Raw genomic sequence first — 23174 nt, 5'->3', positions numbered from 1 at the left:
CATTATCAATTTTATATGAAGGGAGAGCGTTTTCTTAGCAAGCAGCATGGAGGAGGAGCACATCAATACGCTCAGAGAACCTTTTTCCCTTATATAAAATATCAGATCAGAAGGTTGATTTTAATGTTTACTAAAGGTTGATCAATGTATGAGCAGAGAATAGTGTGATCAAAACCAGACTAGTGGAGGAAATAATTGAGGCAGAACGGTTTCATCCAAGGAAGGATATTTACTCAATTTCCCTCTCACCCCTCCCCCTGCTAAGTGAGGTACACCATTAATTTCCTTCTCATCCCTCCTCGACTAAGTGAGAAATTCCATTAGTTTCCTCTCACTCCTCCTTCCCCTACTAGGATCGCAAAAATTAGTAACCCTATCAACCCAAAACCTCTTCAACCAGCAGAAACAAAACTGAGCACTCACTCTCGTTATTCCAAACGCAACCTAATTCTTCCTACTCCCAATACATATAGCAATACTTCATAGATAGAAGACCTTCAACCTCTCTCTTTATGTTTTGGGAGGGTATTTGTTGAGATGTCGTCACACAAGGGAACACTTGTAGGAGAACAAGAGGAAAAAAGGTTTCTTTGGGCAAGTTGGGAAAGACTTCGCTAACAAAAGAGAAACAATCAGGACAGACAAGAAGTCAAGAACAAATCTGTAATGACTTCACAAGTTGATTTAAGAAACCATTTATATAACAACTTTGTCTCTTAAACCTCAAGAATCATGGAAACAGCTCCTCCTCATACCCATTACATTCACATTGATCCTGGACCTGAAACTTCAAGGAGACATGCTTGGAATAGAATAAGATTATAACAGATAAGGTGTCGACAGATCCACTCAAAGTTCTCGAACTCTCCAGCACGTTTGGCTGAAAAAGCCAAGCACTTTTGGCTGGAAATTAGACCTAATGGAGGCCAAATATGAAATACCCCTCAAATACAAGCAGAGCTAAAACCAAGCCTCCTAACCACCTTTCCGGCACCCAAAAAGATTGTTTTCTTATTAAAACCCTCTTACTTTCCCATCTTAAAATAATTAAAGGAGATAAAGTAATTAAAACCAGCAAGCAACAGCCAAACGTGCAGCCCATAACACCCCCTCTTCAAAAACACCATCACCCCTTCTCCAATCACTCCCCCCATCACAAGTTTCAACACCAACGATCTCAGCTTTAACCAGCACAGACAGAATGTCAGCATCAATAGCTCAGGATCTGCAACAGCAGCAGCAACCGCAACCGCAGCTACAGTCCCAGCCAGTAAGCCCACTTGCGACACCATCACCCTCGCGTCCTCAAATCTCTCTTCAACAGCCTTCAAAGAAGAGCAAGCCATCCAAACCAGGGAAACTTTACAAGCAAGTTCGTTCTCTGTTCAGGGCATTCCCCATCATCACCCCATGCAGGGTGCCTGTTCCTCTACATGGCAACAAGCCCCAGAACGGCCATATACACGGCGGAACCAGAATGACAGGCACCCTATATGGCTACCGGAAGGCACGTGTTAACCTAGCCATCCAGGAAAACCCAAGATGTCTTCCCATGCTAATACTTGAGCTAGGGGTCCCAACAGGCAAGCTCCTTCAAGAGATGGGAACAGGCCTTACGCGAATAACACTCGAGTGTGAGAAGCAAGCAGTCGAGAAGAAAAAGCTCATTGAAGAACGTCTCTGGACCATGTACTGCAATAATCGCAAGGTCGGGTATGGCACCAAAAAGGAGCCAACTGAGGAAGACCTGAATGTTATGCAGTTGCTCCATGCTGTGTCAATGGGAGCCGGTGTATTACCTACCGAGAACACAGACATGCCTGATGGGGAACTGACATACATGAGAGCTCACTTTGAACGAGTGATTGGGTCCAAAGACTCGGAGACTTTCTACGTGATGAACCCGGATGGTAATAGTGGTCCCGAACTAAGCATATTTTTTGTGAGGATCTGAATTTTTCAGTGAAAGATGTCAACCAAATGGCAAGAGGTACAGGTTCAGATAAAGCAGAATCCAAGGAGAAACATAAATACACAAAAATGGTACCAAACATCTTTGTTTGAGTACAGAAAGGAGCAGAGAAGGCAGCTAGAGCCCCAGCCCAACAGTGCGACCATCTCTTCGTCGGAGTCCAGCAGTATAATGCTTCTCCAAATCCAGCTCGAGTTCTTTCTGCTTTTCTGATCGGAAAATCCCACTTCCATCTTTCTCTTCGGGGTTCTGCTCCTGCTTTGCATCTCCCTTTACACCCTACAATTGGCCATAGGTACCAAGGCAACCTCAGACTCTAAAACAGTGTTAGTAGGGGTTAAGAAATTCTGACATGAATTTGTCATTCAGGATAAGAGCGGAATGTAGATATTTTACCATCTGTTGTAGACATCTCTGACCATCAGAACTAGATTAGAGTAAAGGAAGCAGTAATTACCATGAGTTTGTTGAATTTCTCCTGTCGTTCTCGGTCTGGAAACAGTGGCAAATCCCAACGATGCCCAGGCTGCAATAATTTTAAAGGGAATATAAGGCAAAGAGAAAACAGGTAAATGACGGGTAAACCAACATTTTAATGAAATCACATGGCCTGAATAAGTTATAGAAAAGCATAAAAGAAAATTTTATACATACCTCGTCGCTAGCAATATTCTTTTTGTTCCCCCACAACAATTTCTTCTTTTGATCCGTAGACATGTATCCACTACCAATTAGGTTCCTGTTTACTGTGATATGTATATTGCTTGAACATCAGTTAAAATATCAAAAGGACTGACAGACTGCAAAGACATTCACTAAGTTGAAGCCTTGGAGCGGAATAAGGAATCAGCCAACAGCAGAAACAATGTCAAGATTCATAACCATCAGTCATGCAACTATGCAAGTAACATCCAGCACTGCAGACAGGCTATTAAGGACCTCCATTATTTGCCATACAGACAAATTTTAATTGCTAAAATAACAAACTGCAAAATGCATACCTCAAGAGAATAGATGTCTTTCGTAAAAATATATGTTCCTGATCTACAGTGCTCATAACTGTGCTACTTAAAAGTACTCCCTAACGTGCAGAAAACTATTAACCAATGCTGTAAAACTTGAAAACAAATCATACCCTCCTCTGTAAGGTCAATTTATTTACCTTCAATCAAATAAGATATTCTATGTGATCAACGGAGTTGAGCATTTCACCACTTGGACCATCAAGAATCGCTGGGATCAGAATTGATGATGAACCCATACTCAGAGACTGACATCTCATACAAAAGTTCTAAAGATTGCCATAATTTTAGCATAAAAATTTCCACCAACATAGAATACCAACTTCCTCCACTGGATTGCTAAATCAAATGACAACCAGTTCTTCCAATCTTAAAGTGAAGGATGGAGTTAATGCAAATTGTAACTTTCAAACCCCAGAATTAGAGTTCAGAAGAGTCTGAACTGCAGAGAACTCTAAGAACAAAATAGGGATAGGAAACTGATAACAGATTTGAGAAAAGACTGGAACTAAATAGACAGAATATAAGTGGAATTAAATAGGATTCAGAACTCAGAAACTTGAAGAAAAATATTAGAAAATGATAAAAACACATTATAAATGACAAGGAGAAAACTGAACTCTCAATAAATAATGATCACACAGCATCATACTCAGGTCAAGTCCTCTATCTTGTCAGAACTATCAGATAAGAATTCTCAGAATTCTAAAATAAGCTGTGGGGTGCTACAGTTAAAGGTAGCATGTAAAAAACGAGGCAAGGGTATCGGTTACTGGAAACTGAATACTAAAATCAGATTATAAGAAAACTAAATTGTAGATATTTAACTACCAAATTTGAAGGCAAACTTTTGACACACAAGTGAGAGATGAACAATTTAATAACAAAGAAAAATAAGCTAAAATATGGGTGCCACTAGCTACTAAAGAGAATACGGACCTGAAACTGAAGAAATTGAACTGGAAATAAAAGGAGGATAGGATAGGAGAACAGGACTTCACCGGCAAGAATGGCCGCTGGAATCCACCAAGGAAATCTGCAAGAATGACCCCTGGAATACACCAAAGAAACTTGAGACTCCACTCAAGTTGGGTATAAGTCGACAACAACACAGAACCGAATTAAAAGAAGGGAGAGGGAGCGACCTTCTATTGCATAAAATCCTTGGGGGAGGACAAAGGCCTTTACATCTATTTATGGAGTTCAGGAGAGACCCTTTTCAACACCCAAACAAATAAAAAACAATATAAGAAAACTAAAACAAGACCCAATGTCATTGCTAATAGACAATCCTAATAACTCTATGACTTGACTCTCACAATTACAAACATATAAAAGAAAAGAAACTCGACTCTAAACTAATCCCACAAAATTTACGAAAAGACTTCTACTTGGACCAGGGAAACTAGCACACACTAGGTCCTACCCTTTCTTCCTCTTGCTCCTGGCTAATGCTGCAGCAGGGAAGTATGGAAAACCAGGACAAGATCAATGAAGTAATGTGAAGTCCTATCAATCTATTTCTCCACCAAAGCAGTTTGGAAATCCATCCCAGGTAAGACATTCCTTTAGGTCCTTAATTTCCTTTCACCATCAACCATTATAATATACATACAATACAACAGACCCTAAGACAAATAGGCAAGAGCACAATAAGAAGTCTTTCATATTCTAAACCTTGGTACTGAATCTGGCAATCCTAGCAAATCCAAATACATAAGGTATTTTAGAAACAGATATCCAAATTATGACCATATCATCAAATTCATTAAATGCAAACACTGAAGTCATCCATCCATTGAAATTGTGCAGCACCGCATCGCTCTTCTTCTATACCTCAGGCCCACAGTCATCACCCAATGGATATAAGCTCAAATACATCTAGTTCTGTGTGGTACTTTGAAAGATCACATTTGAGGTGTATATGCCACATGATCTACCCTATTTTGATAAAGTGCAAACATCACATTGACCTTCTTTTAAAGAAAAATAACCACAAACGGGGCAGCAAGTGGGGGACCGATTTCAAGGCTTGTCTATCGAAACAAAAATGCTTCAAGGAAAAAATGAACAATTAAGATCCAACTTAAATGCCAGTCATATAAAGAGATAAACCATCAGACAGATCCACGTAATCCACATAAAATGAGCAGTAAATATTAGACCATCCTGGTTAGGTGAAAGTGTCCAGTTCCTTAGAGTAGGCAGCCCAAATTCTCCTATCATCACAAAGAGGCCCTACTAAGAAAAAGCTAAGAAAATCAGCCAAAATCCCCTTTTCCCAATTATTCAAGTTGCACCTGAAAGTGGAGTAAAAGTCATCAGTCCATTCACCTCCATAATAAATGTGTCTTATGGCAGCATTCTTGTCCACAGCTATGCTATAGAGATCATGAAAACCGCCCAACGTCCAACCCTAAAACATTATCATCCTAAAGGCTTATACAGTCACCTTTGCAACCTTGCATGCTGCCAAGCATTTCAATTCTTCAATTTCCTTGAGAACCCTTTACAGAAATCTTGACACCTAAATATCTTATTCGTGCAGACCTGGAGTTCCTAATTCAACTAGGACTAGGAATTCTAGCCCCACCAAGGCTAAGAATGCCAAATCAAATAGATATAGAAAGATAACTGAAATTAGCAAAAAGATTATGCAGGAATCAGGAAAACAACTGAGAAACTAGAATCGAGTAACAAAAGGAGAAATTTCATAGGTCAAATATAGCTGTTGGTTCAGTATGGACTATGGAATTCTGGTCAAATGACCAGAACAGACCAAACTCTCAACCACGGGAATTGATCAAATTTCTCCAGTTAATAATGGAAGGTGTAGGTCTAATCCTGAATATCTTTACTGAACCAGAAAACTGAATTACCAGATGAGAAAAAGTTCTCAACTGCTCAGAATCGTCTGTTACTAGATTTCAGAAGCTAATAAGTGAACATATGATTGAATATGAAGAGCACCAACAGCAATGAGATTGCTCAGGTATTAAGAACTGAAGCAGAGAGCTCAAGTATTAACCTGACTGTTTATATAAAACTCTGCATAGGATGAAGAAAATCCGAAAACAGGATAATATGAAGAAATAACTTGGGAATTCAGTCCCAAACAGTAAAACCACCAAAAACTACTGGAAAACAGAAAACTCAGACTATTATTGCAGAGTACATATCTTTATATACAAGTATATAACATTAAAACCTAACTCCTACTAATAGGGCATACACAATGTACGAAGCTCCCACCACTGCGGGGTCTGGGGAGGGTCATAATATACACAGCTTTACCCCCCGCTTCACAGAAAGGCTGTTTCCTGACTTGAACCTGTGACCACTTATAATCAAATCTGAATCCTACTATGACTAAAATTAGCCTAATCCACTTCAATGATAAATAAAATACTAATAACACTATGAAGCAACTCCTTAACTGACCAGGCAATTAAAGACTAATAACTTCTAGAGAAATCCTAACATAACTAGGACACTAATCAACTCTGGAACTCTTACAACTGGTATAACTTAAATAAAAGACCGAAACCAAACCACCTTCACAACACCAATATATGCCCTCTTTTTGGCTATATTTGATCATTCCCAAGGGGGTTACTCCTGCGTTGTTTAATCAAAGCAGTGCCCAATATGCCTCTAGCGAGATCAGCTCCTCCTGCGTTGTTGTAATCAAAGCAGTGTCCAATATACCTCTAGAGTCTAGAGAGATCAGCTGGTGTTGAGTGCTGCATCACTTATCCCTCAAGGCAGAAAATTTTCATAGTCGATGAAAAAAGGGGTTAGTTTCATATGTAAAATAAATAGTCAGTGATGGGAGCATACATATGATCAGCTGCACAGAAACCTATATGCCAAAAGAAGGATCAAGGATCCAGTAACAAATTTGTTCAATTTGAAGATCTGGAAAGGGCGCACGAGCATACAGGTGGAACTTTGTTGAGCATATGACACATCAAACAGCTTAGGAAGAAATGGAGCCGTCTTTCTTCTCTTTCCATCTTCTTCCCTAGTTTTATTTAAAGGTTCCTTTTCTTGGGGTAAGAAGCGGGAGGGGTTGGCAGTCAGTATATTATTAGCAAAAAGAGGGAACCCAAATTAGGAGTTTTCATAAGAATGGAGAAAACAATATATCCAGAAAATTGTATCAGCCTAGGTACCCCTCTCACCAATGAGATAGCTGGAACCACCTTTGCATCTCAAGGATTACAAACTGAATTTAAACCTATCTCAACGTTAAATGTAAATATTCAAGATGAATCAGCACATATTATGGTACCATCATATTCAACTACACAGTTCAAATTTATATAGGTAAATCTCAAAACTAAGATAAAGAAAATATTATCACCGCATAATATAACAAAAAAAAAAGAATTATAATCAAATAATTTATAAGGAATCTATAATTTAAAAGAGCAGAGGTATCCCATACCAAGTTCTGCAGCTTTCATAGCCGCAACTTTTGCTGCATTTAGATCAATAGTTGCTTCAGCCTCACCAGCTGAAGAATGAGCAGGTTCTTGATTCACTTTATCACCAGTCTCCTGAACTTGCTTCGAACTTGAAGGAGGCGGTCCTTCATCCAGTTCAGATGTCATGGACTTCGCAACTAATTGTCATGATAATGAGAGTCAAGTTAACGGCACGTGCGAGAGAGCGTGCGCACACACACACACACACAAATAATTAAACATAAACAAACCACAACCAGAGGCCTCACCTGAATTAGAAAACTTTTGCTTTTTGAGCGAAGAATCTTGATCCTCGATTAGACCACTGGTTTTATCTTTAACATGTTCATGTCTCCCATCTCGTTTTCTGTAACCTGAAGAATGTCTAGAATCATTTTCAAGATGCTCCTCTCGTTCTCTATCATATTGCTCCTTATGCTTTTCAGGTTCTCTGTCATCTAATTTCCTCTTTTTGGTTGCAACATCTTTTTGTCCATCAATCTCCTTTGGGTTGCTACAGTGAGTTTCTTTCACACGACTACCAACACTGTCCTTTCCTGGAGAAGAATCTTTTTCATATCCTCTAGATTCTTCGTAGGAGGATGTACGATCATTCTTATGGTCTCTTGAGCTCCTTCTGTGGTCTTTTTTATCATCCCAACCTCCTCTATCCCTACTATGTCTATCCCGATCCCCACTCCTCTCTTCCATGTTTGAGCTAGTATATCTCCTACCAGATACAGCTCTATTAGATGATGGATCCTTACTGCTATATTTCTGACGCTCCAGATCTGTGGTTTCTCTCTCTTTGTCCTTAGTGCTACGGCCCACATCCTCAGGTTTATCCCGGGAATATTTATCCACATGATGCCCATAATCTCTTGACCTATCATACTCACTTTCATGTCTCATATGATCAGAACGACTGCTCCCACTTGTTTCCCTACCAGAACGTGATGACATTCTCTGATAGTCTTTATCCCCTTCAGTAGAATATTTGTGCTGTCTGTTATGGTCATCATGCCGACGGTAATCAAGTGAACTTCCATGAAACTGTCTACCATAATCTCTGTATGAATCACCACCTTTCCCATACCGACTTCGACCAGCATCCCTATCTAAATCCCTCCTATCATCCTTCCTTCTACGTCGATCATCAGATGTTTTTGTGGTATCCTCCCTGGAATTAATTGGACTGCGGCTTCTCCTGTGCGAAGGACTCCCTGTCAAGCATGAAAAGTCAGTAAATTAGCACTGCAATATGCATACTATTTTTTTTTGGGGGGGGGGAAATAAAAGTAAAAATTTGACATTGAATGTGTATCTCTAATAATATTTCCATCTATCTTTCTATTGGATAATTCAGCGTAAGCAATAAGGGTGTCCACTTGTCCTGAATAATATCCATATTGGCATTATTTCATACTAAGAACAAGGATGCCTTTCTTCAGAATAATATCCATCTTGGGTTACACTTTATTGCCAAAAGAGAGAGAGAGAGAGAGAGAGAGAGAGCAAAATTCATTATTGCTGCAGATAAATTCTACTCCAAAGTCCAAACAGTACCATCGCAAGAAGTGCGGGACCGGACCTAAACTAAGTTCAGTTGGTTCAGGCCAGACCCTACAGTCCTAAATATTCTAGCCCAAGTTTCAGTTAACTCCAGTCAAGATGGGTCAAGATGGGTCAAGAGTAATTAATGCATGTGTGCTGAAAAAGAGATCAATTAATTACAGTCCAACTCTATCACAAAAAAATTAGTTCGAGTCCAACACTTAGTCAAGAAGTTTCAAAAGCAATATTGGCTGAAAAAGAAAAGCATTAATTAGTCAATTGTAACTCGTATCTAAAGTAATGAAGTCTTATTTCAGTCAATACGTCATTTTTCTTGTTAGTTGTGAAAGACCTTGAAAATGTAAAGCTCATTAATTGGTCAAAAAGTCTAGGAGGAGATCCCCATAAGAGTCTAGAACCCTCCTAGCCACTCTATATAAGGAGCTGCCTGTAAGCTAAATGAAACAACAGATTTTGAATGAAATCCTGGTTCTTGTTTTTGCCAATGGCTGTGAGAAACAGTTTAGGAGAGTGTCCTAAGTGAGGAAAGAGGATTAGGTGTGAGTGAGAGACTCTACCATGTATCCCATCTTCTTCCCCTATTCTCCCAATTGATAACCCTGTTTTATTTACTGTTCTCACTTCCTATGATCCTATCTCATAAGGGTTCTGATTTTGTCAGCAGGACCAAACCAGCAATGTTTTGTTCTCTTAAAGCTAGCTGAATGTGAAGAAAGTATATGGTGTGAAGTGATTCCCATGACCTTGACTGATGTATTACATGGGAGACCTTGGATGTATGATAATGATGTCATTTTTTTTTTTTTGGGGGGGGGGGGGGGGGGTACCAAGAACCAATGTTATTTTGGCTTCAAAAGTTAATCCATGATGCTGAAACCTTTGAACATACCAGCTGAAAAGAAAAGGTTGCATTCTGATTTCTGCCAAGGTACGAAGGAAACAAATTCTTCAGTCCTTGGAAAAAGAATAGAAAGGGAGTTCAAGTGCAGCCAGCATGGGACATGTGCATAAGCAGTCCAACAATGGACAGCAAGCGGAACAGAAGCTCTTAGCACTACCACAGTGGGAGTTTCTTGAAACCAGCAAGGAAACTGGTTTAATATTTAGCCCTTGTAACCAAAGTAGTTGTCCCTACCCCTGAAGCTAACTTTCCCAAACCTATAAGAGATTTAATTTCTGATTTTGCAGATTTAGTTCCCGAGGAGCTGCTGCACAACTCCCACTAATGACGGACATTCAACATGCCATCGACTTAATGCCGGGGTTGGTATTTCCGAATCTGCCCACTTATCACCCCAACCCTACTGACCATGCTGAGCTCAAGAGGCAAGTGGATGAGTTGCTCAAGAAGGGGTTCATAGAGCATGTGTCCATGTGCCATACGGCCCATACTAGCCTTACTCGTTAGGACGGATCGTGGCAGATGTGTATTAATAGTCGAGCAATAAATAAGATCACCGTCGAGTATAGGTTTCCTATTCCTTGACTTAATGACATGCTTGACATGTTGATGGGAGCGGTTATCTGCTCAAAGATTCACCTTAGGAGTGGCTACCACCAGATTCGTATCCGCCCCCGAGACGAGTGAAGACAGCATCCAAAACGAAGGAAGGACTATTCGAATGGATAGTAATGTCCTTTGGACTTACTAATGCCCCTAGTACTTTTATGAGGGTTACGACACAGGTTCTTTGTCCTTTTATTGCCAAGTTCCTTGTTGTTTACTTTAAGACATTAATTTGCAGCAAGGCACAAGATCACCTTGACCATTTGAGGTGCGTGATGAGGGTGGTCCTACAAGCTGAAAAGCCCTATATCAACCTCAAGAACTGCTCATTCATGCTGCCCAAGGTTGTCTTCCTTGGCTTCATCTTGTTGTCAAGGGACATAGAAGCGGAACCGGAGAAGGTTCATAGCATCAAAGATTGACCAATACCACAAACTCTTACAGGTTCGGAATTTCCATGGACTAGCATTGTTCTATAGGATATTCATTCAAGGATTTAGCACTATCATGGCACTCAATGATGAGTGCATGAAACAAGGCAAAGCCTTCACTTTTATCAAGAAGATGATGACAGAGGCTCCGGAACTACGCTTAACGAATTTTGACCACATGTTAGAAGTTTCCACGGATGCTTCTCATGTGGGTATTGGTGGTGTTCTGATGCAAAATGGACATCCTATCACTTTCTATAGCAAGAAATTGAATGATGCAAAAAGGAGATTAATGTAAGACTAGAACCTGAATAGGTCTAATCCCAGACAGGATAAAAAAAAAAATCTCCAAAGAACAAGAAAGAGAGGAATGGAAACAAAAATCATATGAGGGAACCAAGAGAACAATGGGAAGTAAGAATAAGGGAAACAAGAGAACAATGGGAAGTAAGAATAAGGGAAACAAGAGAACAATGGGAAGTAAGAATAAAGGAAACAAGAGAACAATGGATTTTCAAATGAGGGAGCAATTTCCTTGGTTGAAGTAACAAATAAAAAAACCACCAATTTGTAACCTGTTGAGGCAGCAATATTCTGAATGTGATAATCTTCAAGAAATCAATGTGACAATCAGTTGAAAGAAATCCCAGCAACTTGTAGCACTCTTGAACTCGATTTGAACAAAATTAGGGTTCGGATTCAATAACCAATGGAAGGTGATGGTGGAAGGGGATGGGGAAGGGAATGGGCATCTCACCTAACCTATCTCAGGATTTTAACAAAGGCTAAAGCCAATATTTTATTAATCAAATTCGTATTCAATGTTGGCCTCCTTTACAAACTTATATAGAAGACTCAAAAATAAACTTAGACACTAAAAAGGAAAGGCATAACCCTATCCTTAACTAATAAGGTAACCTAAATTGACTACGAAAGTGTTCTAATAAAGAAAACAAACTCAAAATAGGACTCTAACTCTAAGGAAGTAAATCCCGATTTCCTATTTTCTACCCATATTTTAGGCCAATTAAATTGGCCAATTACAAAATAAACCCATGAGATCAAAAGACCAACACATATATAACCCAACCCAAAGCTTATTTTTAATAAAATAAACCCTCTAAGTGACTTGTTTACATCAGAGATATTCTACTAACGACCTTGAGTTGCACAAGTGCTTAAGCATTAAAGGCACTACCTAATTGGTAAGGAGTTTACTCTCTTTCCGGACCATGAGGTGCTTAAACACTTGCATTCTCAAAGGTCAGTAAGTCATCGACATGCTAAGTGGGTTGCATACCTACAAGAGTTTGTTTTTGCCTTGACATACAAAGCTAGAAAGGAAAACCAGATTGCTGATGCATTAAGTAGAAAGGTGCTTACATGGCATACCTTTTTCAACCCAAGGTACTGGCATCGACCACATAAAAGAAGAATACAAGACTGATGCTAATTTTGCCAGTGGGCATCAGAATTTACAGCAAGGCGGTACAGAGACACCAAGTTGCAATTTACAACAGACTTTGTGGTTAAGGACAAACAACAAGTTGCAATTTTCTATGGCTTTTCACCCAAAAACGGATGGACAAACAGAAGTTGTGAATCGAAGTTTAGGCAATCTCCTACGGTGTCTTTTATGACATTACGAAAAGACTTGGCCGTCAATACTTGACGTTGCGGTGTTTGCCTACAATAGTTCTGTCAACCGCACCACGGGCCGTACACCTTTTGAGATAGCACTTGGAATTCAATCCAAGAGGACCATGGATTTGGTACCTCTCCCTCCTCATGTGCGAGTTAGCATTGAGGCTGATGAGTTCATATCACGCATCACCAATGTTCACACCGACACATTGCAATCAGCAATGATGTGCACAAGACTGCAGTTGATCGTCATTGCCAATTCGTTGAGTTCCAGCCGAGAGACATGGTTATGGTACGGATTGCTCCAGAGCGGTTTACACCTAGAACCAATACAAAGTTATACCATTGGAGGCACATTCAAGGTGCTAAAGCGAATTGGACCCAATGCATACATACTTGAGTTCCTGCCAAACATGTCTATTAGCAACATTTTTAAAGTTGTTGATCTAGCCCTATATGAGGGACAACATTCCAATAAGGGTGATGTTATTGGTGAAGCCTGATCTCAGTTTATGTCTGTGTGTGTGTGTGTGATTCTTTTACATTTTCCAATTGTTGTTCTGTTGCGTTGTTCATTCCTAACTACCGAGCATACCCTTCGATTGCCTCAATTTGCTTCATCGGATGAGGATGAAATTGAAAACATCGTCGACAACAAGTTTACCAGCTATAACTCTTTCTTTGTCAAATGGAAGGGTCGACCAAGGCATGAATGACTATACATGGATTCATGGAGATGATCTCAAGCGCATCAACCTGGACCTTTACGAGCATTATATGTCATTTCTGTATTTGTTGGAATCGAATGATTTCAAGCTGGGGAGAGCTGATGCATATAAATTTTACTCCAAATAGTACCATCGCAAGAAGGGAGGACCCGAGCCTAAACTAAGTTCAGTTGGTTCAGGCCAGACCCTACAGTCCTGGATCAAGAGTAATTTATGCATTATTAGAAAAAGAGATCACTTAATTCCAGTCCAACACTTAGTCAAGAATTTTCAAGAGCAATATGAAAAAGAAAAACATTAATTAGTTAGTTGAAACTAGTATCTAAAGTACTGAAGTCTTATTTCAGTCAATAGGTCGGTTCCTTGTTAGTTGTGAAAGACCTTGAAAAAGCAAAGCTCGTTAATTGTCAAAAGTCAAGGAGGAAGTCCCCATAAGAGTCTAGAACCCTCATAGCCACTTTATATAAGGAGTTGTCTGTAAGCTAAATACAACAGGATTTGAATGAAATCTTGGTTCTGGTTTTTGCCAATGGCTGTAAGATAGTTGAGGAGAGAGTCCTATGTGAGGTGAGAGACTCTACCATCTATCCCATCTTTTTCCCCTGTTTTACTTACTGTTCTCACTTCCCTACGACCCTATCTCGGTAGGGTTCTGAATTTGTCAGCATGACCGGACCAGGACCTCATCAATTATTGGTTATAAAATTCTCAATAGCACACAGTTGCAGATAATTGGAACTCAAGTTGCTTGCCATTTGCTTTAAGTGGTTTTTTTTTTTTTTTTTTTTGGAATTGGGAGCTTTAAGTGGTGATTTTTTTGTGAGTTAGATCAAAACAGGCAGCCTAGATGTAAAGATCCTTGATCATCCTATAGGACCTTCCATAATTCAGCAAAACCTATGAATAGATTAGCGCAAGATGCTAATTGCGAAGGCAAAAAATCAAAGTTGTCAAGGCGTTGCCTAGGCAGGCACCTTAGACACCTTGGGTTTGGGCCCTCTCCAACACGTTGGGTCGCCTAGATGCCATGACAACTATAGAAAATATCTCAAATAAGAAGCTGTTGGGAACCATCCATAGATGCTTCCAGGATGTCTGTCAAATCCATTACTCAGTAGCATCCAGGATGGTTACCAAACACTCTCAAACAATTAAAATGCAATATCTCAAATGCCAAGAGCTCAGCAGTATTCTGTTTCGAACATGCTCAAAAACCAGCATGGTCAAGCAATGAAGACCCAAAAAATGGCATGCTATAATGATGAACTAACCTCCAGATGAAGATGAAGCTGATCCACTAGGAGAACGACGCCGATACTTCCTATTAACTGCATCATTGGAAGGCTTACGAAATGATGGTTTCATATCACCTTTATCTGGGGACTGTGAGTGCAAGTTTGAATCCATGGAGTTGAACACCTGAAAACACCAGATATCTAAGATGGAAAATGCAACACACATCACAATGAAAATTACAAATATGCATTTACATGCTAAGCAAGTACATCCATGTGTATGTTTGTGGTGCTATATCAAAGATACTAAACTTCTTAACCAACATTTTCTTGTTTTGTAACAGTTCCTAGTAGGTACATTTAAGCGCTTTTTCCAGCATTTCCTAAAGTATCATTAAAAAGAGATTCTAAAATTTCATTGGATTTTCATGGAAATTTACTGTTCAGCAGTTCAATTAACTCTCATACACTTCTTGATGTAATTCAACTTATTTGTGGACCATAGTATAAGGCTGAAACCACAATAGAACCTTGGTTAACTATGACCAGAGCAAGTTGCTAAATTGAGTGATCCCTCAATACTTCCTGAATCTAGGATAACCAGCAATTTTGAAACCCCTGCTGCTACTGGAAATTCAACTTCAGTATTGAGAATGAACTGTTCTTCCATGTTTAACACCCCAAGGGCGGTACATTTTCTCTGATGAAGAGAATAGGAACAAAGATGAAACAGAACAAAGGTGACAGGCCAGCCCTTGCAGCACCATGAACACCAACAGTCCCAAGATCGGAACATACAGTTTTTGTAATGTTTCCATGAGCAAATACAGTGTTCTCTACTGTAATCCTATAATCAGCAATTTGACGCACAGGAAAAAGTTCAATCCCTCTTATGTAACTATTAAAAAAAAATATTACAAAATAAAAAACTGTCAAAATAAAATACTGTATACGAATTAAAACAATGCAAAAGTTGATGTAAAACATTATCAAGCAAATAATCTAGACCAACAGAAAAGAATCATTATGTAAATTACTGGCTTACTACCACATTTACATTAACCTCACATGAAAGGTTTCTGTTAGCACCCCTCCTAAACCTAAATGGCCCAACAAGATAGAAACTCCTTCTGGTAATGGAAATTCAAACTTCAGGGCTGAATATGATATGCTTTACCAAGTTCATCTTCTTTATGTGAAGAACGAACATGACAGACCAACCCTTGCAGCAGCACAAAATTCAAGTCTGAAGATCAGAACTATAAGATTCTCTCGTCTACTTCACAAGTTCACATGACCAGATAATTTGTGTAGTCTTCTCTACTGTATGCCTATGATCAAGGTTCAAGATTTCAATTTCGACTGGGATTTCAACCCTAGTCAAAACCAAAATATACCACAAAAATAGCTGAAATGGTAACGAAATATGGTACATTTTGGTGGAAAAACTGAAACATTGAAGAGCCCTCAATTCGCATGCCATTTTGATTCGGCAAGTTTCAAAAACGATATAGAAATTTTGACATTTCAGTAGAAATTTTGATCTATGTCCATGGTTTAAAGTATTGGTATGTATTGTATCGGTATCGAGCAGTACCGATACAATACATACCAATATGTATCTTTTAAAAAAAAGGTATATCTAGATTAGTATCGTATTGTATCGGCCGATACGGCCCAATATGATACAATACGTATGTTAAAGGGTTTTGTGAGAGTATCGATACATATCAGTATGTATCGGCCGATACAGTCATACCAACTGATATGGCCATTAAAAGCCTATGTGACTATCAGACTTGATACAGAGAGTCATTTGGCAGAAAAAAGGGAAGGAACTCCCAACCGAGACTCTCAAAACTCGCCTTTAACCAAGTTTTTTCAAAAAATTGGAGTTGCGGGTTCTAATCTACACTAAAAACGACTCAAGAGGTGCTACAAAAACTTAGTTTGCATCCTTCAACAAGCTGAGATCAGAGGTTGAAGGAGATTTCACAGAAAAAAAAGTTCGGTTTCAGAAAGACTTGAACTTTATGTTTAAATCATGGTTTTTAATCCTATTTTTTGCTATAAATCGATAGATTCAGGTAAAACTAAGTTAGTTAATGCATCAAACTTGATCATTTGCAAAGATTTGAACTCAAATCTATAAAAGTCACTTGTCTCGTTATACGTTGTTCTCCATTTTAGTATTTATGCATGATACATGTTATATAATGCTTATTTATATTGTTTTTTGCTCCAAAAGTTACAGTTGGATTACATCAAGGATCAGCTCTAAGCCCTTATTTGTTTGCGATTATCATGGATGAATTAACAAAGAACATCCAAGACGAGATACCATAATGTATGCTCTTTGCCGATGATATCGTTTTGGTGGATGAGACAAAAGAAAGGTTCAACGCTAAGTTACAGTTGTGGAAATCGACCTTGGAAACTAGAGGCTTTAAGATTAGTAGATCAAAGAAGGAGTTTATGAGGTGTAACTTTAGTCACACTATGACGGATGATGATATGGTGAAAATTAAGGAGAGAGAGATACCGCCAAGTAACTATTTCAGATATCTGGGGTCTATAATACACAAAGAAGGTGGAATAGATGATGATGTTTCACAAAGAATAGAAGTGAAAGTGGAGAGGTGCGACTGGAATACTGTGTGACCGACACATTCCTTTAAAGCATAGAGAAAAGTTCTACAGGATTGTTGTCCAACCTGCCATGATGTATGGGGCGGAATGTTGGGCATTTAAGAAGTTCCATATGGCGAAGCTATGTGTTGCAGAGATGAGGATGTTAAGATGGATCTATGGCAAAACTAGGAAGGATAAATTGAGGAACGAACATATTAGAGCTGATGTTGGAGTGGCCTCGATCAGCGACAAGCTCCGAGAATGTCGTCTGAGGTGGTTTAGCCATGTGCAACGGATGTAATGTAGTCCTAGAATAGGAGATAATCCTACTAGGAGCCAGATAAAAGCAAGGTCTGGACAAGCCTGCTGTTTGGGGCTGATTAGGGGCTGTTTTAGGGCAAAATTAGGGTTTAGGATGGGAATTTGGGAATGGGGTTTATAGGGTTTTAATCTGCAGGTTTAGAGGGTCATTATGATATAAAAATATCTGGATTTGGGTAGGTTTCAAAATTCTGCAGATTTAGGGTTAGGGTTCCGGGTTTTTAAAATTAGGAAAATAGCCAAAACTGGGGTTTCCAGTAGGATTCAGGGGCAGGGCTTAAGGTCGAGTGTTAAAGGGACTAGGGGGAAGGTTCGGCTGCAGCAGGGAGGTTTTCTGATGGCTGAATATGTCCCAGCAGAAAATTAGGGTTTTTTAGGGTTTAAAGGATAAGAGGGATTTTAGGGTTTGGCTGGATAGAATGGGCAGCAAGTCTGGTCGAGTGGGGGAGATGGTATGGGAAGGCTGTGCTCTGATTTTGGTGTAAAACAGAGGTAGGATGATGGCTGGATAATGCCTAGATGATCTAGGGTTTTGGAAATTCAAATAGAAAAACAAGAGGGATCGAATGGGGGAGGGAAGGAAACTAAAAACAGAAATTTAAATCTCAACTTACTATAGGATTCCACCGGCAGCAAGTTAAGGGATGAAGGATGAAATCACCTTCGAAGAGAGACCCTCCCAGCCGTCACGGCGTAAGGAGTCGCAGGATTCCACCCACCCTTCCACCTTGATAACCCACAAGGATGCACACACTCTTGAAGAGCAAGGAGCAGCAGCAAGACAGCCACGAATTCTGTATTTTAATTTCAAATCTCAATGTGGGGGAGCCTCCCACGGTTGCTTTATTTATAATTAAAGGCCAAAGGCCAAATCCTAATACAATCTAACTTCCTCTTCACTTAAAATCGTGGAAGAGATCTAATTACAATCAAATTACTAATTTAAAACAGTAAAATATCCTAACTACCCCTACTAACTTAAAATAAGAGAATCTAACTGAAAAACAACTAATTTAAAGTAGATCCCATGTTAGCCAATAGGATATAAGGACCTATTGACCAATAGGAACACTTCACTTAAATTGGACCAATTGAACCAATTGGATGCAACCAAATCTAAATCGGTTCAACCTAAAAACATAAAAATAACTAAGTACTGGGCTAATCCCGTATGCAACCTAAGTACCCCTAATTTAGGCTCATTAAAGTGGCCTATTACATAAAAACCCTTGGAAGCAAAGGCCCAACATGGTTATAACCCAACCCTAGGCCCATTTCTAAAGAAATAAGCCCTATTTGGTGATCATTCTGCATCAGGATGCCTAGGGACGCCCCAGCAAGGAGAAGTGATCTGATGTCGATTGAAGGAGCTAAAAGAGCTAGGGGCATGCCTAAAATGACCAAAGGTGAGGTTGTGAAGAATGACATGCATAGTTTGGATCTTGTGCCAAGTATGACCTCAGATAGAGCCTATTGGAGGGCATGGATCCACATTATCGAAACCACGTAACTGAGATTTTCCTAATTTTCTGGGCTATATTCTTTCCTCTTACTTTCTTTTTTCATTTTCCATTACTCACTTTTCTTATTCCATTTCTTCACTTTTACTCTTCATCCCTCTTACTTTCCTTTCCCTTTTGGGAGGACCTCAATTTTCTCTACTTTGTTTTGAAAGGGGATCCATGTAGTCGACCCCATTTAGTTGGGATAAGGCTGAGTTGTTCTTGTTGTTGTTGTTGTTGTTTTTGTTGTTTTTGCTTCAAAAGTGTACTTGCATGTGTATCTTGACCATTTCCATGCGTATCTTGCATATCTCCGATACAATATGATACGTCTCTTACAATCACCCTTCCGATACGATCCCCGATACTTTAAACCTTGACTATGCCTATGATGAGCAAGTGCATCCACAAGACAAATGATTTTTTTTTTCTTTTTTTAATTTCGATAAATAACAAATATCTAGAAAATAATAAGGACAAGGTGCAAACTCAAAGGGGATACAGTCAGCAAAAGTCACCCTTAAAGTTCAAGAAAACTAAACATAATAGAATCATCCTTTTAACAAAGATTGCAATTTTCCAACAGAAGATTAGTTCCAAAACACATACTTGGCATTGTAAGCTCCACAGACGTCTCTTAGGTGCATGCCAGATTCACCTTAGGTGAAGGCATCCAGCCTGGCAAATCCGATTTGTACAACCCCTGAAAACATCAATGGCCTCCAATCCATATAAATCAGATTTGCCCTATTATTCCCAAAAGGTCATCTGCTGCTGCACACCCAACTGTTTCAACCATGAATCTTATCAACAATTACCTCACCTCACACTCTCACAACAGTGGTCCTCAACCATTATGGCAGTGCATTCATTCATAGCCACCAAAATGATGATACAATCCTTATATAAGAATATCCTTCTGCTACCAAAAGGAGCCATAAGCCAAAACCATTTTACACATGACACGGAATTTCTATCCCCCTCAATAAAATCAATCACCTGAGGGCACACAATAGAGGAGTCCAGATGCTTCATTTATACTAGTCAGTAAAAAGATAATCAAGTGGGTACTCCAGACAAATACCAATGAAATACATGGCACTCCAGTAGACTGCAGAGAAAAACTCAGGATCAAATGGGTAAGTGCATACGCTATCCTCCTTTAAACCCTTTCATTTAATAATACCCAGGTCAATGGCCCAAAAAAGATAATTTCCAACTGTGCCTCTTAATGCCCATTTCCAAATGACACTTAAATAACACATTTGGTGGAATAAAAAATACAGCACTAACTTAACTAACAGAAAATTTTAGAGCAACAAAGAACCCCAGGTAGGAATTGAATAAATAGCTAACCAAATAGAATAAGTAACAATAACATATCTTAAGTATGAATCAAACAGAGAAGAACAAGGTCTAAAAAAGAAAAGGAAAGAAGAACAATACAGTCAGAAAATGAAAGACAAACATATCAACGGATACAACCTCCTCGTAAGATTTAATAAAAAGTTCCTAACAAAAGTTAACCGGGGAGAGAAGAGTCGGCAATTCACTTCCGTCAATTTCCAACTTTTCGATTACATTCAGACATTCAAAATTAACAAGTCTAAACTTTCTAGCGCTTAGGGTAGTAGGGTTCGTTTTTCCATCGTACCTGAAGTAGTAACCAGAGCGAAAGAAAGCCAGATCCAATTTGATTCAGCAAACAAACCCTAGAAATGAATTCAATCGATCCTTCAGAAGAAGAACCCAGAAAAAAAAAATACAAACGGAAATTTGTGAGATTAATCCAAGACTAAACTATACACCTTCAAAGCTCCAAGAAGATGGAGACAGAATGCCAAACCCTATAGGGGTTCTCTGTGTGATATCTCAGAGTGGAGAGGAGATTTTTTTTTCGATTTGGTGTCTCACTTGGGGAAGTCAGATTTAGAAATGATCACGTGTCAAATTTAATATAAGGAAAAATATCATCCCCTTTCCTTTAAGTTTGCCTAATATCAATCCAGTACCCAAGTTTTGAAAAATATCTAACCCTCCCCTACTTTATAAAGATTATATCAACCGTACTCTAAGTATGTAAGAGTGTTAAAAACAACCTGTGTAAAGACAAAATTACCCTTTTTAATGTCTATTGGGCATGTCTAATTTTTTTAAAACCCCAAATTACCCTTTATAATTTAATTCCAATTTTACCCTTTCATTCCAAGAACCCCTCTTTCATCTTTTTCCCCAAAACCCATTTTTCTCCTCTCTATCTCTGCGTTTCTTCCTTCTCTTCTTCTTTCGCCAGCACCACCCTTTTTCTAGTTTTTATCATCCTAAGCTTTTTTCCAAATGTCTTCCCACAGACCCACCATTCCATAAACCTGCAACTACTTCATATTCCATTTAACAGTAAGATTTCCCATATCGAGAAGATTAAACGAGTAAAACCCAGATCTAAGAAACATTCCAATGATGAAATTCTGGATCGAAAGAATTGTCTATTGGGTTATGAAAGTGGATCAAATAGAAACAGAGATGTTCCATTAAGGGCAAACCCTGATATTTAGGGCTTCTTTTTCTTCTCAATTTTTTATTTTGAAATCCGTTGCAATGGAGGTCTCTGAAGGGATCCGTGAAAATCTTTGCTTCCCTTATATTTTTCGTCCCTTTGCCTTTGTTTTCCTCTCTCTCTTTTGGGTTTGGTAGGAGTTGTTAATTCTTCGTTTGCTCCCATTGAATTCTACAAAAATAAATCTCCCCTGTTTTTGACCCTATGAAGAGATTTTGGAAAATGCAACAGAGATTGAAGCAGCCGCAGCAAGCGTTGCTACAGCAACCACAACCTCTTATGCAGCACGCGTTGCTACAGCATCAGCAGCTCTATCACCCAGGTGTACTCGCCGGTGCTGTGTCGTAGGTTCAGTTTTTTAGTTATCTTCGCTTTTCCTGTTACAATCCATTTGGTGCTTGATTCATCTAATTGTGTCTGGCTCGTTAAAATATATTTGTTTGTGGTTTGAGGGAAAATAGCCAGGTGTGCACCATTTCCGATCAGTTCAATAGAAGCAGAGAAGAAGGGAGCGATGGAGGGATTCGGCTCCTCTGCGCCATGGTCTTGCTCTCAGTTTTCGGAAGAAGAGAGGAAGGTCGGTTCGATGGAGAGGTTGTGCAATCGATTTGGGGATTTTAGTTTTCTCCTAAACGACTTGAATCCAACCCTAGACATGAGTGTTGATGGGTTTGGATTGAGTGAAATGGGTTTAATGGAATCCATGGCCGAAGAACATGATTACGAAGAAACTGTAGCCTGTGATTTGGTCCAAATGAGAAAATTTGGGAAGATATAAGAAGAAACAATGTCAATTCGAAACCAACTTTCTGTTTGAACCTCTTTCTCGCTCTTCTTGTTTTTCACTGTCTTGCTGGAGAAGATACTCTCAAACGATCCTGTTCCTGTGTATTGTCCATGGGAAGATGGGTGTTGCAGCTACTGCAACCTGCTTTGGGGCATTGTGGAGGAATGGTGGGGAAAGTGGTTGCAGAGGGTGGTGATAGGGATGGTGGTGCGTTGTGGAGGAATGGTAGGGAAAGGAGTTGCAGAGGGTGGTGGTGGCGATGATGGTGGTGCTGGCGGAAGAAGAAGAGGAAACGGGAGAAGAAGATGATTGATTTTGGGATTGGAAGGGTAAAATTGGAATTAAAATAATTTAAGGGTAATTTGGGGTTTTAGATAAATTAGACCTATCCACGTCATCAGTTAATGGTCGTTTTTAACGGTTAGGGTATGGTTGATATAGTCTTTATAAAGTAAGGGAGGGGGTGGATATTTTTCAAAACTTGGGTATTGGATTGATATTAGGTAAACTTAGAGGGGAGGATGATGATATTTTCCCTTAATATAAACTAAAACAAAAAGAGTTAGGATCACGTTCACATACGATAATGGTTCACAGCCGTTCAAATGGAATCCACTCTATGGGACCCATATGGAGTGAATTCCATTTGAACAGATCTGAGTCATTCTTAACGTGAACGTGAGCCCAACTCAAACAAGAGGACCCTTGCCCCTCCAATCTCCATGGCTCCATTTATCCTTTCTCAGTTCTCCAACTATAATAAAAACGAAAGGGGAAAAAGATCTATGTTCGG

The 23174-nt window shown here is 39.3% G+C and overlaps 2 protein-coding genes across 3 annotated transcripts; one reads left to right on the top strand and one right to left on the bottom strand.

Annotated features, from left to right (window-relative positions):
- The first annotated feature begins 1201 nt into the window (after nucleotides 1-1201).
- On the top strand, nucleotides 1202-2008 carry LOC122668322 (protein MIZU-KUSSEI 1). The gene has a single exon (XM_043864909.1). It carries the CDS (start codon nucleotides 1202-1204, stop codon nucleotides 1952-1954), a length of 753 nt encoding a protein of 250 aa, XP_043720844.1. The 3' UTR covers nucleotides 1955-2008.
- On the bottom strand, nucleotides 1896-20916 carry LOC122667535 (arginine/serine-rich coiled-coil protein 2). Of its 2 annotated transcripts, none has more exons than XM_043863834.1 (8): nucleotides 20846-20916; nucleotides 20692-20749; nucleotides 14620-14767; nucleotides 7733-8686; nucleotides 7445-7621; nucleotides 2627-2718; nucleotides 2430-2504; nucleotides 1896-2251 (listed from the first exon to the last, which is right to left on the bottom strand). In XM_043863834.1, exons 3-8 carry the CDS (start codon nucleotides 14753-14755, stop codon nucleotides 2090-2092), a joined length of 1596 nt encoding a protein of 531 aa, XP_043719769.1. In that variant the 5' UTR covers nucleotides 14756-14767; nucleotides 20692-20749; nucleotides 20846-20916; the 3' UTR covers nucleotides 1896-2089. The 2 variants fall into 2 exon arrangements, with proteins under 2 accessions (XP_043719769.1, XP_043719770.1); XM_043863835.1 differs by having other exon boundaries at nucleotides 2430-2498.
- Nucleotides 20917-23174: the final 2258 nt, after the last annotated feature.

Source organism: Telopea speciosissima, chromosome 7 (assembly GCF_018873765.1).
Source record: "Telopea speciosissima isolate NSW1024214 ecotype Mountain lineage chromosome 7, Tspe_v1, whole genome shotgun sequence".
NCBI lineage: Eukaryota > Viridiplantae > Streptophyta > Magnoliopsida > Proteales > Proteaceae > Telopea > Telopea speciosissima.
Note: the sequence above shows the minus strand (reverse complement) of the source record. Positions and strands in the feature narration are given on the sequence as shown.